This window comes from Seriola dumerili, unplaced genomic scaffold, assembly GCF_002260705.1.
Source record: "Seriola dumerili isolate Sdu_G_001 unplaced genomic scaffold, Sdu_1.0 BDQW01000073.1, whole genome shotgun sequence".
Classification (NCBI taxonomy): domain Eukaryota; kingdom Metazoa; phylum Chordata; class Actinopteri; order Carangiformes; family Carangidae; genus Seriola; species Seriola dumerili.
In genome coordinates, this window is record NW_019174328.1 from 1,173,523 (window position 1) to 1,189,258 (window position 15,736).

The 15,736-nt window shown below is 43.3% G+C and overlaps 1 protein-coding gene across 1 annotated transcript in view; it reads right to left on the minus strand.

Annotated features, from left to right (window-relative positions):
* Positions 1-285: 285 nt before the first annotated feature.
* LOC111220767 (B-cell lymphoma/leukemia 11A-like) overlaps positions 286-15,736 on the minus strand; it is a 54,389-nt gene continuing 38,938 nt past the window's right edge. The window contains exon 3 of the mRNA XM_022743988.1: positions 286-2,809. Coding sequence (XP_022599709.1) covers positions 561-2,809 — 2,249 coding nt within the window. The 3' untranslated portion in view covers positions 286-560. The remainder of the gene's footprint in view (positions 2,810-15,736) is intronic.

Here is a 15,736-nt window from a genome sequence, read left to right on the forward strand (position 1 = left end):
CATTTATTTCCAGGGTTGTAAAGAAGAGGGTAAAGACTGTTCACTTTCCATGTTACAAAACAAAACTGTACATGATATGTGTTACAGAATGTATGCAGCATGGATGTCTCTTTCTTGTCTTTTCTCTTTTTGAAGAATAAAAAGAAAAACAGAACAAGAGGAAAAACAGCAACACATTTACTCAACAATTAACCAACCAGGGACAAGTTCTTTTCTTCTTTTTTTTTTTTGATTAGCAAAAACATACTATGCATGCTGACTAATTCTTAAAAATGGAAAAGGAAAAACTCAAAAAAATTGTACACAACATGTAAATTATTGCACAAGAGAAAGGCTCGAAGTTTTGCGTCAATGCAAGAGTATTGCCCCGATACAGATCATGCATTCAATGGGTAATGGAAACGGGGTGTGCTGGTGCAGAGCACATGGTCTTAAGCTTCCACCAGATTGGCGAAAGTGGAGTGTTGGGGTTGGGGCAAATCTACAAGGAGCTGGGAATAAACAGGGGACTAATGGCGGACATAGCTGTGGGAGGGGGGAAGGTCCCATAGTTCGGCCTTCTACTCTGACTTTATTTCGGTACTCAAAGGACGGTCACTGTGCCATTTTTTCATGTGTTTCTCCAAGGTGCTGTAGACACTGAAGGGCATCTGACAAATTTCACACTTGTACACGTCTTTGCCCACCTGACCGTGGGTCTTCATATGGCGTGTGAGTTTGGAACTCTGGGCACAAGCATAATTGCACAGCTCACATTTGTACGGTCTCTCCCCCGTGTGGCTGCGCCGATGCACTGTCAGGTTACTGCAGTTCTTGAACACCTTGCCGCAAAACTCGCAAGTATCACTCCTGCGGCCGTCCTTGGAGCTGGGCCGACCAGGACCCCCGAGGTGTGGAGTGCTGCCCCCACTGCCTGTGCCACTGCGGCCCGACATCCCACCATCCAGTTCCCCCGGAGGGGTCGAGAAACGCAGACTGCCATTCTCTGACGAATGCTCAGACGAAGAGGCGAACGGCGATTGTCTGGAATCCCCAAAGTTCAGAAAAGGGTCCTTGAGTTGTCGGGAGGCGGCATAGCCGGCCAGCCACTGGGAGTAGACGTTCTCCGTGTTAGGGATTGTGGGAGTGGGCAGGTCAAATTCCTTTTCCAGCTTGATGCGTTTGGAGAAAGGACTGAGTGGACTGGGGCTACCCAGAAGCAGTTTCTTAGAGAGGCCGACGGAGGCATTTTCATTAGGGGAGGCTCCCCGCCCATTCACTGTTGAGACGGAGCCCTCCTCCACACGATCTGTCTCCAGGACAGAGTCCCCATCACACATCTCGCGATTGTGGTGGTGGTGGTCTCGGTTGAGGTGGTGGTGCAGGTGGTTCTCCTGGGCCATGGCATTCCGTTTGTGCGCGTTTAGGGCTTCACTGAAGTGCTGCATGCTGGCAGCCAGACCCATCCCCTGCATCACCTCGGGCAGCGACCGTGGGATAGACCCCTCGTCAGCCAGACCTCCCAGCCGGCTTCCGATGCCGCCGTTGTTTTCGTGCTGGCGCGCCGTCTCAAGGTTCAGACCAAAGTGATAGCTGTTGTTGGTCCTTCTGGCTGCCCTGTCTGCGTTTTGCTCTTCTTCCTCCTCTCCCTCCTCTTCCTCCTCCTCCTCCTCCTCTTCCTCCTCCTCTTCCTCTTCCTCTTCCTCCTCTTCCTCCTCCTCCTCCTCACCATTCTCACGCAGCATGCGGTCATTTTCACTCTTCAGCTTGGCCACCACTGACTTTAGGGCGTTGCTTGCGCTGCCCATGTGCTCGCTGGTGCCAGGCTCTGGAGAGGAGGCTGTTGAGAGCCCGTCTTCTGACTTGCCCGTGTTCGGTGAGGAGGATTTGTGCATGTGCGTCTTCATGTGACGCTTCAGTTTGCTAGCCTGCGTACAAGCGTGATCACACAGATGACATTTGTACGGCTTCTCGCCCGTGTGGCTGCGCCGGTGCACTATTAGATTACTCTGAAACTTGAAGGCCTTGCCGCAAAACTCACAACACTTTGATTTCAATGGGGTGGTGGAGGAGGGTGGCGCCCCTGCTGAGGGGAGTGGGGTAGTGGGAGTGGTCTGAGAGCCCACAGGTGACTGCATGGAGCCAGGAAGAGGGGGTGGGGTAGCAAGATATGGAGGTTTGCTGCCCCCTGCGCCTCCTGTTCCTCCACTTCCTCCTCCTGTCTGGAATGGCTGAAGCAAACGCTGCATGGGGCTAGGCCGGCTGGGGGATAGTGGGGGAGTGGACCCTGAGGTGTTGCCCGCCAGCTCCCGTAGCCGCCGTGAGAAGTCCATTGTTGGAGGGGGGTCCAGGGGCAGAGGAGGATTGAGGCGCAGCACCCTGTCAAAGGCACTCGGGTGGTGGGCTGCCAGCGCCAGCTCCTCTGGGCTCAGGTGATGGGGGTCCAAGTGGTTCCTTGGTGGGGGGCTGAACAGGGGCGGCGTGGGAGGGAAACGCTGATGATGGCCCCCACCAGCCATGCCAGGAGGGCCGACACCCCCTGCTCCGACGCTGTCCCGTCCACCTGAGCCCGAGCCAGGGATGCGTAAGAGGTTGAAGGGGCTTGCGTCGGGAGGCAAATGGAGGCCATGAAGGGGAGGCTGAGAGGGGCAGTCTGCGCCCCCGCCGAGAGAGGAAGGTCCACCCATGCGTGGTGTGAGAGGGCTTCCGTGTTCACTTTCTAGGTAGATGCGGAAGCCGTGGGTGTTCTGAGCGTGCTGCAGCAGGAACCAGGCGCTGCCATACGACTGCTTACATGTAGTGCAGGTGTAGGTGGTCGGCTCCTCCTTACCTGTGGTGACAGGAGAGAGAGAATCGGGTTAGGAGGGGTGGCAAACACCTTTAACATCAGCCTGACTTTATGCTATGGAGTCTGTTTGATAGTAAAGACTGAATTCTGAATTTCAGGTTTTCAAAAGCTGCATTTCTGTTTATTTGCAAACATGAACAAAATTGCACATAAACAACTCTGTGTACAGAATGAAACCCATGAAGGACAACTCTGTTTAACTCGGCTGAACCAGTCTTTTATTTGAACCTTAGGCCTAACTCTTACAGCTTTTAGAAGTGGTCGGCACATGGTGTTGAGGGCTTGCAAATAAAACGGTAGTTCTTATTGAGGTCATGCCCCACATGAGTAGCATGTGAGAAATAGTGTGTGTGTGTGTGTGTGTGTGTGTGTGTGTGTGTGTGTGTGTGTGCATTTGTTCTTCTCCCAGACTGCTCTGGGACATAATTTCTCCCTTTAGACTGACTGTGAGTCCTCCATTGTCAGCAGGAGAACAAAGAAACAGGGCTGTCCCAGCGGACTGCCGCTTCCCACTGATCTACCAAAACAAGAGGCTTGCTGACAAACACATACACAAACACACACACATGTACACACACTGGAGAGGCAGAATCCTTTAGACCTTCAAATTACTGCTTCCTCATTTCTGTAGCAGCAGCATAAATGCATAAAAAATATATGATATCTGATGCATCAGGAATTGTGTTTCAAATATATCTGAGAACAGGTTGAGACTGATGATTTCACCCAATCAGGAAATCCCTGTCAGAAATTCTTTCATGTCTTGACAACAAATAAATACAAATCAAATGTATGCAAGTTTATTCATGCACACTGTATTCTGGAGTCATATCCTCTTATGCACTGTTCACACTCATTCCAAGACTATCACCCCACAGACAAACGCACCTACACATACTCATTCTCTCATTCACACACGCAGAACAGACGCACCACGGCCGCCTGAGGGAAGTAAAACAGTAGGAGTGTAAAAACATTTAGGCTCCAACTGGAGAGAAAAAATAACCCCTTCTTCTTCCCTCAGCGAAGCATGCAGAGTCACTTTGAGGCGGCGACAAGAGGAACATTTAAAACAATAATTGCCTTTGAATGGCCTCGGCGATGATGACCTGTGGTGGGACCCGGAATGCATGTGTAATCTCATTAGGGGGAACCGAAATGGACGGCCATCGGCTCGTTTACAAGATTAGATGACAAACGAAGCCCCGTCGCTGCCATTCAGAGCCTTCCACTATTAAGCACAGTGCAGTGTGGGTGCATCCGACACAGACAAGCGGAGCTACAGCACTCACTCGTTAACACACACAACGGATAAACACGCAATCCCACAGAAACATGCTAGAAAACAGTAGTTCACACATGTTGACGCACTAATGCAACTAAGCCTTAATATATATTGACCATATATACATGTACTGATCACCTCTGTTGCACACACACACTCACACAGTAACTTCCACACTGACCTTGCTGCTGTTGGACTTTGCTATTTATCCATGCTCATATACCTCATATGCCAAATATGCACATATACTGTATATATGTAACATAGTTTTTTATTAGATTATCTCTCATACAGCTAATTATTTATCAAAACTTGTGCAGTCAGTTATTTATTTGTGCTAGTAATGTCATTCTCGCATGTTGTCATTGTCATCATAATATTACATGTTTTGTTTTGCACCGTTGTTGTGTGTTGTTTTTTTTGTTTTTTCGCACTGATGTTACTTCATGTCATTGTTGTTGTTTTTCTTAACGTGTACAATTTGTCTAGTACTGGTTGTGTGTTCTTTTTTGTGTAATTGAGCGTTTTTTTAATATCTACTTTATCTGCCCTTTAAATTGCTCCCCAGGATCATCTGGCCCAACAAATGCACGGGTCCTCGGCCCAAATCTGGCCCATACACTTCCACATCCGGGAAGATTTCAGCTGGTATCCTCCTGTGTTGGCTGACAATGGCCGACTGTGTGTGCGCCAGAATTGGTCCAGATGTGGAACCAGGCGTATACTGGGCCAAGTATGGGCCGGATTTATTTTGCAATCTGGGGTAAAGTTGTGTACTAAGAAAGGCCACTTTTCTATTATCTTTTGTACCACCCTTGATAAAAAAGTTTGCTGCTAAAACAAAACATTAAAAAATAAATAAATAAATAAAAACTCTTTATTTTCCAAGTTCTAGATCCTAATGCAAAAAAATGCATAAATTTTAACTGTGCTTAGAAATACAGCTATTTATGGAATAACAACCACAATAATTATATCAACATCCAAAAAATGTCAAAAGCTGCAGAACATAATAAATTGAAACATGCTGTAATATTATTGCAAAAGCAAAATAAACAGGTGTCATTGTAGGGGTCGTTGTATTGATGATAATTATCCCAGTTGATTTTTTGGGGGGGGTAAAAAGCTATTTTGCCGTAACATGTTGTGAAAAATAAATTACAAAAACATTCCATTAATATGTAAACAGGTAAGGTGGGTTGTAAAAATACACAAAATTGGGACATATCACCTGCTAATTACTGACAGAATGACTGCGACAAATTAGCAGTGATACTGAAATAATGGTTTAGCATGGAAGCTTTTATACGTCGGCACTGCAATTTACCTCTAATAGCCAGAAAGAGAGAGTCAGAGAGGTTGTGGTGGAAAAACATATATGCAAAGGGAAACATTTGTGTATGTGTGTGTGTGTGTGTGTGTGTGTGTGTGTGTGTGTGTGTGTGTGTGTGTGTGTGTGTGTGTATATGTGTGTTTATATTAGAGATATAATTTTCTTCACACTATGGGGCTTCAGTTCACGACGTACATAAACACAAACAGTAATTTGAATCGACAAAAGATGCATTTTTATTCACAAAGCTGATACTGGAGTGTGAAAGAATAGTGTGTCATCATAAACCGGGCACGTAAATGTGTTTCATTGTGTGTGTGTGTGTGTGTCTGTGTGTAGACGGGGATTCTGTCTGTCTCTTCTTTTCAGTGCATGGCAGGAGATTCTTAACCTTCCGTCTTTTCTCTTTTTTGTTTTCTCTACCGCTCCCTCACTTCCCCCGTCTCTCCTACTGTACACACACACACACACACACACACACACACACACACACACACTTATCCTACATGACCAGCAGTTTGGAAAGCCAGCTAAATTATGGATCATTAAAATCGGCACAAATTACCACTAATTGTGGCCACCTGCATCGGATCTAACCTGTGAATATCATTTGCATTATCAGGACCGGGGAGGCTTTAATTATTTATTCATCTTTTTCTTTTTTTTTTCTCTGGTTGATACACTCTAATCCTGAACACTGACAGCACTGACAATACAGATGCACTTTTTCCACATTAGTCTAAACCAGGGGAGGTGTTATCCCTTCGGTACACATTATATTTTATATGGGCACCATCATGTATCCAGCTTGGAGTCAGTCTTTTCCTTCATTGACCAGACGCCTGGTATGGGATCTACTTTTATTTTTTGCTTTAAATAAACAGGTCATATTTCCAAACAGTAAAATGTCAGATATCTGCATCCTTGTACACACAAACTGAACACGACAGCAACATGTCGAGGTTTTCAACATGTAAATATGAACAACAACAATAAAAGCAAATTTTTATAGTGCAATAATTGCACACTTTTGCTTTGGTGACTGTCATTCTCATACCATATTTCAATAGAGGTGCAGAAAAGCAAAATAAGATCAACTGAATATGAAAATGATGGTCTGGAAATTGAGGCAGTCACTGCAGCATTTGAAGTAGAGTACAGTAACTGCTTGAAAGGACTCTATAAGATTCCTGTCAGGGGCATCGTTGGAAGTGGAATAATGAACTAACTAACCAGAGCAAGGATATTATTATTGTTGTCTCCTGAATAAATAGTTTGACAGTCTACTTTTGTATCTAAACTGATCTAACATGAACTTCTGGCCCAACATATGCCTGGGTCCTCAGCCTGAGTCCGGCCCATATACTGCCACTCCTGGGCAGATTCAGGCTGTTGATGTTCTATAGGTCCAGAGATTGGAAGTAGCATCACCTCACAATCATGCTGTTTAAGGGCCAGATTTGGGCCATGGAACCGGTTGTATACTGGGCCAGAAGCAAACAAGCATGTGGCCCAAGTATGGATTTATTTTACTATCTGGTTTAATCTGGGAGCAACAGAGCAAAATTGAGGGGACGCAAGATTATTAACAGGATATGAAAGTCATGTAAAATTATGTTCATTTCATTCATGCTCGCCTCTAATCTTTGCTTTTTCTGTCTTGTGAATTACTGGGTAATTTTAGGCATTTCATTCAATTTCAATACTGCGGGGAAAATTGTTCCAAAATGACATTGTGCTGATTCTGATACTGAGCTCCAACAGAACTTCCAGGAAATAATGTGCTAAAAACATACATGCATGAAATTGGATGTACTGAAAGGGTAAGAAGATGCACTGAGGCTGCTTATACCCAGGGCCTAGATTTGTGTGCTCTGCCCCCCACTCAACCACAGCTGCTTCACCCAGAAGAATACTGTCAATTGATGAACATAAGGCTGGTGAGATCGCGTATGAATGTAACATGGTGACAGCACAATGATAACACAGTAAAAGAGCAGGATTTGTGTTGTCAGCTAAAGGTGGGCAAAATATTGAGCAAAACAAGCGCGAGGCACAATGGTGTAACTCTTAAGCTAATACGCTCCTTTTTGACTCCCAGCTCAGACTTGTCTGCACGCTGATTGAAACTGTAAGGTTAATGGATTTTAGAGTAGGCGACCGCTCCACTCTGTCTCTCTGTAATATACTCCCATCAGCCACTTCATTAGGCAAACTCTCCACCACTCTGAGGTAGAAAAATTAAGTGAGAAAGCCGAATGGAGAACGGAAGATGAAGATGGATAAGAGTCGGAGAAAGGGAACGAAAGAGATAGGAGAAGTAATCCCTCTTAGTTAGCTTGGAGAGAGTTGACAAATACATGCTGCAACTGTTAAGTCTGGATACGGCAGGTATGTGGAAGGAGAGAGGGGAGGAAAGCAAGGAGGGGAGATGGGGGTAAATAATAGCATCCAGGTCTTTACCCAGGGTAAATGTCAAAGCCACACAGACACTGGTGAGACTCCAGAGAACACCACACGCACAGTTTCAGAAATGTCCTAACACTCAATAGCAGCCATGCTACACTGACAAGCACACGCATTAGGTCCTATTAAGCCAAGGGCATTGCCTGGACACTTATGGTGGTGCTAGATGGGAGAGGGAGGATAGTAATGCAGCTTGACTCATGTTTCACAACTCTTTTGTGAATGTGTGTGTGTGAGAGTTTGTGGCTCTGTCCACCCCTCCTTTCAAAAGGATGTGTAGCACTCTAAACCAATGGCTGTCCAAGCTGAGCTGAAATAAAGCCAGTGCACCAAACTAAGGAGACACACTGTACATCCATTCCTTAAGTAGAAGTGTTTAACAGTTATGCCTTTCTTTGTAACTTTTCTGTCTTTGCAGTGACAGTGAAAAGTTCAATTTCAACTGTGGATTTAGTTCATTTGCACATTAAATTTGTCACAATGAAACGCAGTGTGAAAATGTCTTTCCCTTGATACATTAAAGGTCCCATATTGTCTAAAGTGAGATTTCTGATTATAAAGCAGGTCTAGGTTCTATATTAATACTGTGAAAGTATCAAAGCCTCAGTCCACAGAGAAATGCACACAGCCTGTATTCAGAAACTGACCCTTAAAACCAGCTGCAGGACTTCTGGAACTCTGTGATGTCACAACAAAGCAGTCACCGCTCTCAGCCATGCCCCAAGCCCCGCCCACAGCCCAGCCTTGCAGGATTTAGTTTTTCTGAGTGTTTACCTGAAATCTGCTATTTTTTTATTGGATCACTCAGAAAACAGTCAGCTAATCAGAAGACAGGCTCCGAGCCTCCTCTCTTCTGATTGGCTCACTGACCTGTTGTTACTAGAGCTCCAGACAGAAGCCTTAGAGAGGAGATCTAAAACTACATTGAGATGGTTCTTTTCTCTTAAAACTACAAATATATCTTCTTATGGATCAACACCTCAGATAAAACACTGGGCAAGTGTAAAATATGGGACCTTTAAACAACACCCTACATGTCATAATTGCACAACTGTTAAGTGATGACATCATTTTGCTTTAACTGTTCAGTGACAAAGGTCTCCCCTTCTTCACATAGTCTAAAATTTGCTGCAAGGTCACATGACTGTCTGCAACCAGTGCTCATGTCCTTGAACATCTGTATGTACATCTGTGCAGGGTGCACACGCAAAATCGAAAGGTTGCCATTTTGATTTCTACTGCACATGTTTGCATCTTGTCCACATACAGAGTCACCAAATGTCTGATCCGCTGTCCATGTCATGTGCGCATTTAAGATGACAGCAGATAAATCTAACAGCACATTTACATTATAAAATTCTTGAATGCACCTCAGAAAATGTCAGCCTGTGAAACTGTGTTCCTCAGCCAGTCATTCTGTCCTGTAAATTAGCTGGATTGCCACCATTACATCCCTCTCCGACCAGCTGGGAAACAAAAATGAATGCCAGGTCTTGGCTACCAGCTCGGACAGACCTACCAGTGTTTTAATGGTCTGACATGAATTGTACGCATCTCTACATCATCAGTTTGTTCTCCTTTTATTGTCGCTTGTGATCATTTTTCTCTCCGGTGTAACTTTGTTCAGTCTATCTCTTTATCCTCTCTCTCAGCCCCCTCTTTTCCTATCTCCCCTTTTCCATCCTACTTTCTTTGTACTATATAGAACCCTCTCCTCCGTAGCCCTCCCTCTCCACCTCTTCCGCCATCCTCTCCCCTCTCTTTCCACCCCATCGGTGGCTCTCCGGTGGTGTCCTTGGCTGAGTCCACCTCTGGGTGAGATGATAGTAATTGAGGTAATGGAACATCGCTGAAACAGGATTAGGTACGCATACTGGGAGTGAGAGACAATGTCCCTTAATACAATTTGGGATTTCTATCTGAGCCTCAGGCTTTCAGGATCTGCTGCTTATATTTACATCTAGGCATCACCGCTCACCCCTGATCACCTCCTGCTTTACTTTAAAGGGATACCTGGACATTTCAGAGTTTCACTTTAGCTTTCACAATTATTACTCTTCATCAGACATTTGTTTAATATCTCGAGGAATATGTTCATTAATTTAGCCCACACTTTAATTTAGCACAAGCTTTAATTTAGCCAGTTTCAGGTTTAAAAACTGTCCCAACCTCTAAACTCTGCAGAGAGAGAAATAATAATCCCTCATAATAGAATTATTAATTCATACACATTTTTATGGCCAAAAAGTAAGTGAGGTAATAGAATAACTTTAACAGTTCTTAGGGGGAGCATCTAAGGTAGCAGTTCTAATTGATTTTAATGAGCAATACTTAACGGGTAAAGTAGTTAAAGGACATATGCAATGTTTTTTCTCTATGTGCTGGTCACAATCATAGTCTGTCTATAAAGATGGATGTAACCTCTGTGATGTCACCCATAGGTTTCTCAAGAGCAGTTCTGAAGCTCAGAGTGAGCTGCCTGCCGTCACCATCTTGGCAGTGCCTGTCTCCGCCCCCAACTCCCAGCTAATCCAAAAAATGGGCAAAGAGGTGGGTGCATGCCAGTTTGTTGCAAGTATATGATCCCCTCCTGTCGCTCAAAGCAGCACACCATCAATTATACATAACTTTAAGCTGTAATAAAATTCGTTTTTATTTTATTTTATTTTTTTATTCATTTTAATAAATAAAACAGTAATTGGGGAACTGCAGTTGGCTTGGGCACAAAACAGAGTAAAAATCCCACTACAATTGTTATAATATTCCTTTAAAATGAGGCAAATTACCAGGAGTTGATGGAGTGTCATATCTTTGGCATGTGAATATCTATATCATATTCATATTTGACAGTAATTATAACGGGAATAATTAGTGACATAATATGAATATAGTCATTGTGTGCTAATGACTTCTGTTCATGTCTTTTTTAAGCTCCCTTTCCCCTCCCTCTATATATTTTTCCAGTGACATACAGTACATAACTGGTTGCTGATCAACATTCAGATACTCATATCTTATGACTCCCACTATACATTTGTGCTGTAACTGATACACTGCCTTAGGAGTGGGAGCAAAGTGTACCAGAGAAAATGACTTTCAAATGGTTTCTGCAGGACATGGACATTATTGACTCCACTGTCATAACCCATCCTTCCTCCCTACCTCCCTCCCTCCCTCTGTCCTCCCTCCATCATCACCCACTAAAGTGCAACAGTTGTGGCTTTCTGCTTCCCTTCCAACAGTCTGTTCTTCCGCCCAAAAGCACTTAACCATATCATTGTTGTCATGTGAAAATCATGTTGCCCCAATTATGTTTCTGTTTTATATTCTTATTTCAGAACTGTGTGTTCTTGTTCGAGCAGAGGAAATTCAATGACCCTTGGGGTTATATATGAAACCATAAAAACCCTGTTGGTTAAAGTGAAAAAAGGCATGGTGGTCAAGTCCAAATCAAGGCTGTGAAATCCAGGACACCAGCAAAAATCAGAACATTGTTACATTCTTTAGTGGCATCCTTTATAAATTGCTGTTCTGGCATCATAAACTGTCGCACGAATGCACTGGGATAGATCCTGCAAAAAGTTCCAGGGTAGTCCAGACAGAAGGATCTGCACTATTCTCCGTTTTTCCCCGCAATTATTTCCCCCTTTATGCAAAGGCTTTCTCACTAACTGGACAGCAAGCAATTGGAATGCAAACAGTGGCAGCTGGTGTCCTGTCTGCTCACTGACGAGAGTGACGCAGTCAAATAACAACATGACTGCAATTGCTCAAAAAGGCAGTGTTCTGCTTGGAAGCAAATCAGCCTCTGTTACTGGCTACGAGTCGGCAGCTAGATCAAAGAAACTTCCTCAAACACTGCAGTTACAAGAGAATGTCTGTCCCGATGCAGAGAATAGTTGTGTAATCATTAAAGAGGGGTGATGAATTACAGAAACTACCTTAAATATGTGAGTGATGAGAAGGGATCGGTCCTGACAAGGGTTGCCAACCTTCCCACAAGATGAACTGACTCTACTTCCTTTACAAATGAAGAGGTTGCAACATGAAGACATCAGTATGCTTCTAACAAGTGTTTGTCTAACAAGTTTAACAGCATCTATAACCTGCTTTTCATCAGTGGTTTTGTAGGCATCTGCATTTGACAATTTCTCTTTATGAAACCGACAATCTAACAAACATGTCATTTATATGCAGCGACTTTGGAGGTATGCAAGAATTGAACTTTACTTGAAGGCTCTCATTCTTTACATAACTACTTCCATGACTTTTTGTGTGTAAAACTGCGGGAAACACCAAGAATGACTTCAATATCCACAATCCCTTCAAAACTACAAAGACTACAAAGAGTTCTTGGGGAGAGTCCAGGGAGGCAATGACACGCAGCCAGGCTATGATACAAGCTCTCCGTCCTGCCTTCCAGTGCAGACATCCAGAACAAGTATAAAGATTTTTGCCATTCGGGCGTGATATTTGGATACATTCCAGTTGAACTCTTAAGGTGCAAAATGTATGTGAGGTTACAGAGGAAAAGTTTTAAGGTAGAGAACCCAACCTAGAACCCAAGAAAATTTCATATGAACTGTAACATCATATTTCAGGTAGCAGTTCTCATTGATTTTAATCAGAAACACTAAACAGGTAAGGCAGTTAACGGACAAATATAACAAACATAGACTGTATATAAAAATGGACATAGTCTCCATAATTTTACCACCATAGGTTTCTGAGGAGTTTGAAGCTCCGCTGTCGCCATCTTGGCAGCACGGTACCTGTATACATATTAGTTTGTTTGAAGCATACTGAACCCTTAAGGTGCCATCACTGGGTTACTACATGTCATAACTCTCTATAAAATGTATGTTTAAATGCATGCGAGTATCCCTGTTAGTACTCTTCTCTTGCCTTGATATGATGTTCACTTGGAACATAGAAAGAAAACAGTTTTTTCATCTTCCTGTTTGCATGATTATAATGATCACAGGATCCGAGCAGTTCTTCACCCCTGTTCCATGTCTGCTCAGATCTGGGTTATGATCTGGTTTTCTTGGACACGGTTCCATTTACCACTCTCTGTCAGATATGACTCATCTTGAAGAAAGATAAGAGTCAATTTATCATCTGAATTACCAGGGTCAGGGTTATGCTTTCCCTTTAGCCTGTTGATCATCATCACATGGTTTGTTATCAACATCAGCTACTTTTGTGACTTCAAATCAAAGATGCTGTTTCCGTGCCAGACTGTTTATCACAGTATTCCAGCTTAGAGAGCTGAGGAGCTATTTTAAATTCCAGCTCAAACTTAAAATAGCTCCAAACTACTTTTGCAAATAGAAGCCTCCAGGCCTGACAATAATGATCTGGTATTTTTATGGAAGAAAGAACTATGAACGCATTTGAATTACCAAAAACAGCAATGGATTATTGAGCCTGTCTGATAACATGCTGTGTGTGTGCATGGATGTGTGCGAGAATGTGTGTATCTGTGTGATCCTGCCGAACAGCCATACACTCAAGGCTGATGAGCAAAAATATCAATACCGTCTGTCCCCCTGTGTGTGTGTGTGTGTGTGTATGTGTATGTGTGTGTGTGTGTGTGTGTGTGTGTGTGTGTGTGTGAGTGTGTGTGTGTGGAATATATCAATACCTTCTGTCTCTGTGTGTGGAATCCCTGCTGGGCTACAGACTGTGCTATCTGCAACTCTCTCACCAGCAATCTACTTGTGTGTTTGTGTGTGTGTGTGTGTCCATCCAACGCCATGTGACAAAGTTTCCTTTTCTTTCTCTCCTTTCCACACACAAACACACGCACACACACACACACACACCCTCTCTCACACACACAAACACAGTTATGTATCTCATAAAGTCTGTTCTAATGACACAGCCCGGGCCCTTAAACTGTGTTTATAAATGTAATTAAATGAACTGGCCTTTGTAGAAGCATCCAAGCGCAATGTAGCAATGATCCAGTGTGTGTGCATGTGTGTAGGGTGAGTGTGTGTGTGTCCATTTGGAAGAGCAGTACTCATGATGGTAGGGACAGCCTCCACTTAACCCTAAACCGCCATGGTGAAATTACAGAGCATCCAAATTACAGCACTTATGTGAGCAGAGAGAGAGAGAGAGAGAGAGAGAGAGAGAGAAACTAGCGTTTGAAAGAGGAAACTTGGTCCTGACACACACACACACACACACACACACAATACTCAATGACTCAGCTTGTGGACTTGAAACCCAGGAACTTTCTTTCAACTCCTAATCTGTTGCAGATTTTTGACCTTATTCAGATTTTATGTGGTCATTTCAGGTATGTTTTGACGTAACTGTCATTTCAGGGCTTTATCAAACTAACTAATTGGAGCTCATACTGAACATAAATACGAAGGTTTCTTGAAGATACAGGAAATACGCTGCAGGTGAGTCACAATAGCGTCTTAGGGTTTGCTCGGGAAGACGTTAGCCCACTCATTTACTTCACTGATGCCACTGCATTGATACTGCAATAAGCTCAGTCTGGCGTCATCCAGCAAAGCACCACAGTGGCCATTTAATATTCACTTTCCTGGTATTTAACTGTGTGACATGAATGGGGTAATTCTAATGTTTGCATAGAGGTCATCTCAACACAAGATGAAATGTTTGTCACTGTGATAACTTTCCAAAAGTATTGTAACCACTGTCTCTCATTGACATTCCTGGATCATCACTGATCAAATCAGCAGCTGTTGGCACTGCTGCTGGCTTTAGTGGGGACTAAAAGCTTCATGGCCAGATTTTTTTTTAAAATGAATGAATGAATCCACAGTAACTACATATTCTTCATACAAAGTATTATGTCAAAATGAGTATGTAGTGCATTCCAAATGCATTTTGCACATGTAAGAAATACTTGGATGTATGCTAATTCACCAAGGATGTTTGAGTATGTACCTTGATCTAACTTTATATACTCAAGAATCCCATAATCCATTGTGGCTGCAGCACCAGTTGCACCAGCCAGCAACAGTGCGCGTACAAATGTAAGTAACCAAACTGTAATACTCACATGGCTTGTATTTGGTCAAATAATATTTGAATGACTGCCCTGTTAGCCTACATGCTAATTTAGCATGTTAGCAGGTGGTTCTGAGCTCAGCTAGTCAGATAGGTGGTGTTCAAACTTTCAAACAGTAATTTGACATAAATATTTCAACATAAGGTCCTAACGTAACAACATTATTTGATATGATATGATGATGTGATGCCATCTGTTTTCTACCAACACTATACTGGTCGATGGGAACACTTTAACTTTAACTACTGTCCGTGAGACATTTCGAGTGTCCCCTAGTCTGTGTGCTTTTCAAAACACTTCAGCAACCACTTCAAAATGAAACTATACAGGATAATTGAAATTGTGACATTATGAAGTTGTCTCCGGCACAAAAATGATAATTTTAGAAAAACATAATACTCTCCATCAGCTTCAGGCCAAAATATGAGTTTGGGCAAAATCTGTTTCAAATGTGAGAAACGTAAGAAAATAGAAAGTGTAATTTTTAGTTTTATACATGTTTTGTTTTTCCTGGGAGCACACAGCACACACACACACACACACACACACACAAACACACGCAACACTGTGTCTCAAATCCCCTATAAGACAAGAGCACATGCTGAGTAGAAGCAGATTTTCTTTAGTGCTATAAGCAAAAGGTTGGTGGTCACTGAAGACACACACACACACACACACATGCACACATGTACACATATATACACACATATATACACAAAGCCAGTTTGGTATTGAGTGATCTGCAGGGACCTGCAACAGCTGCCAAGC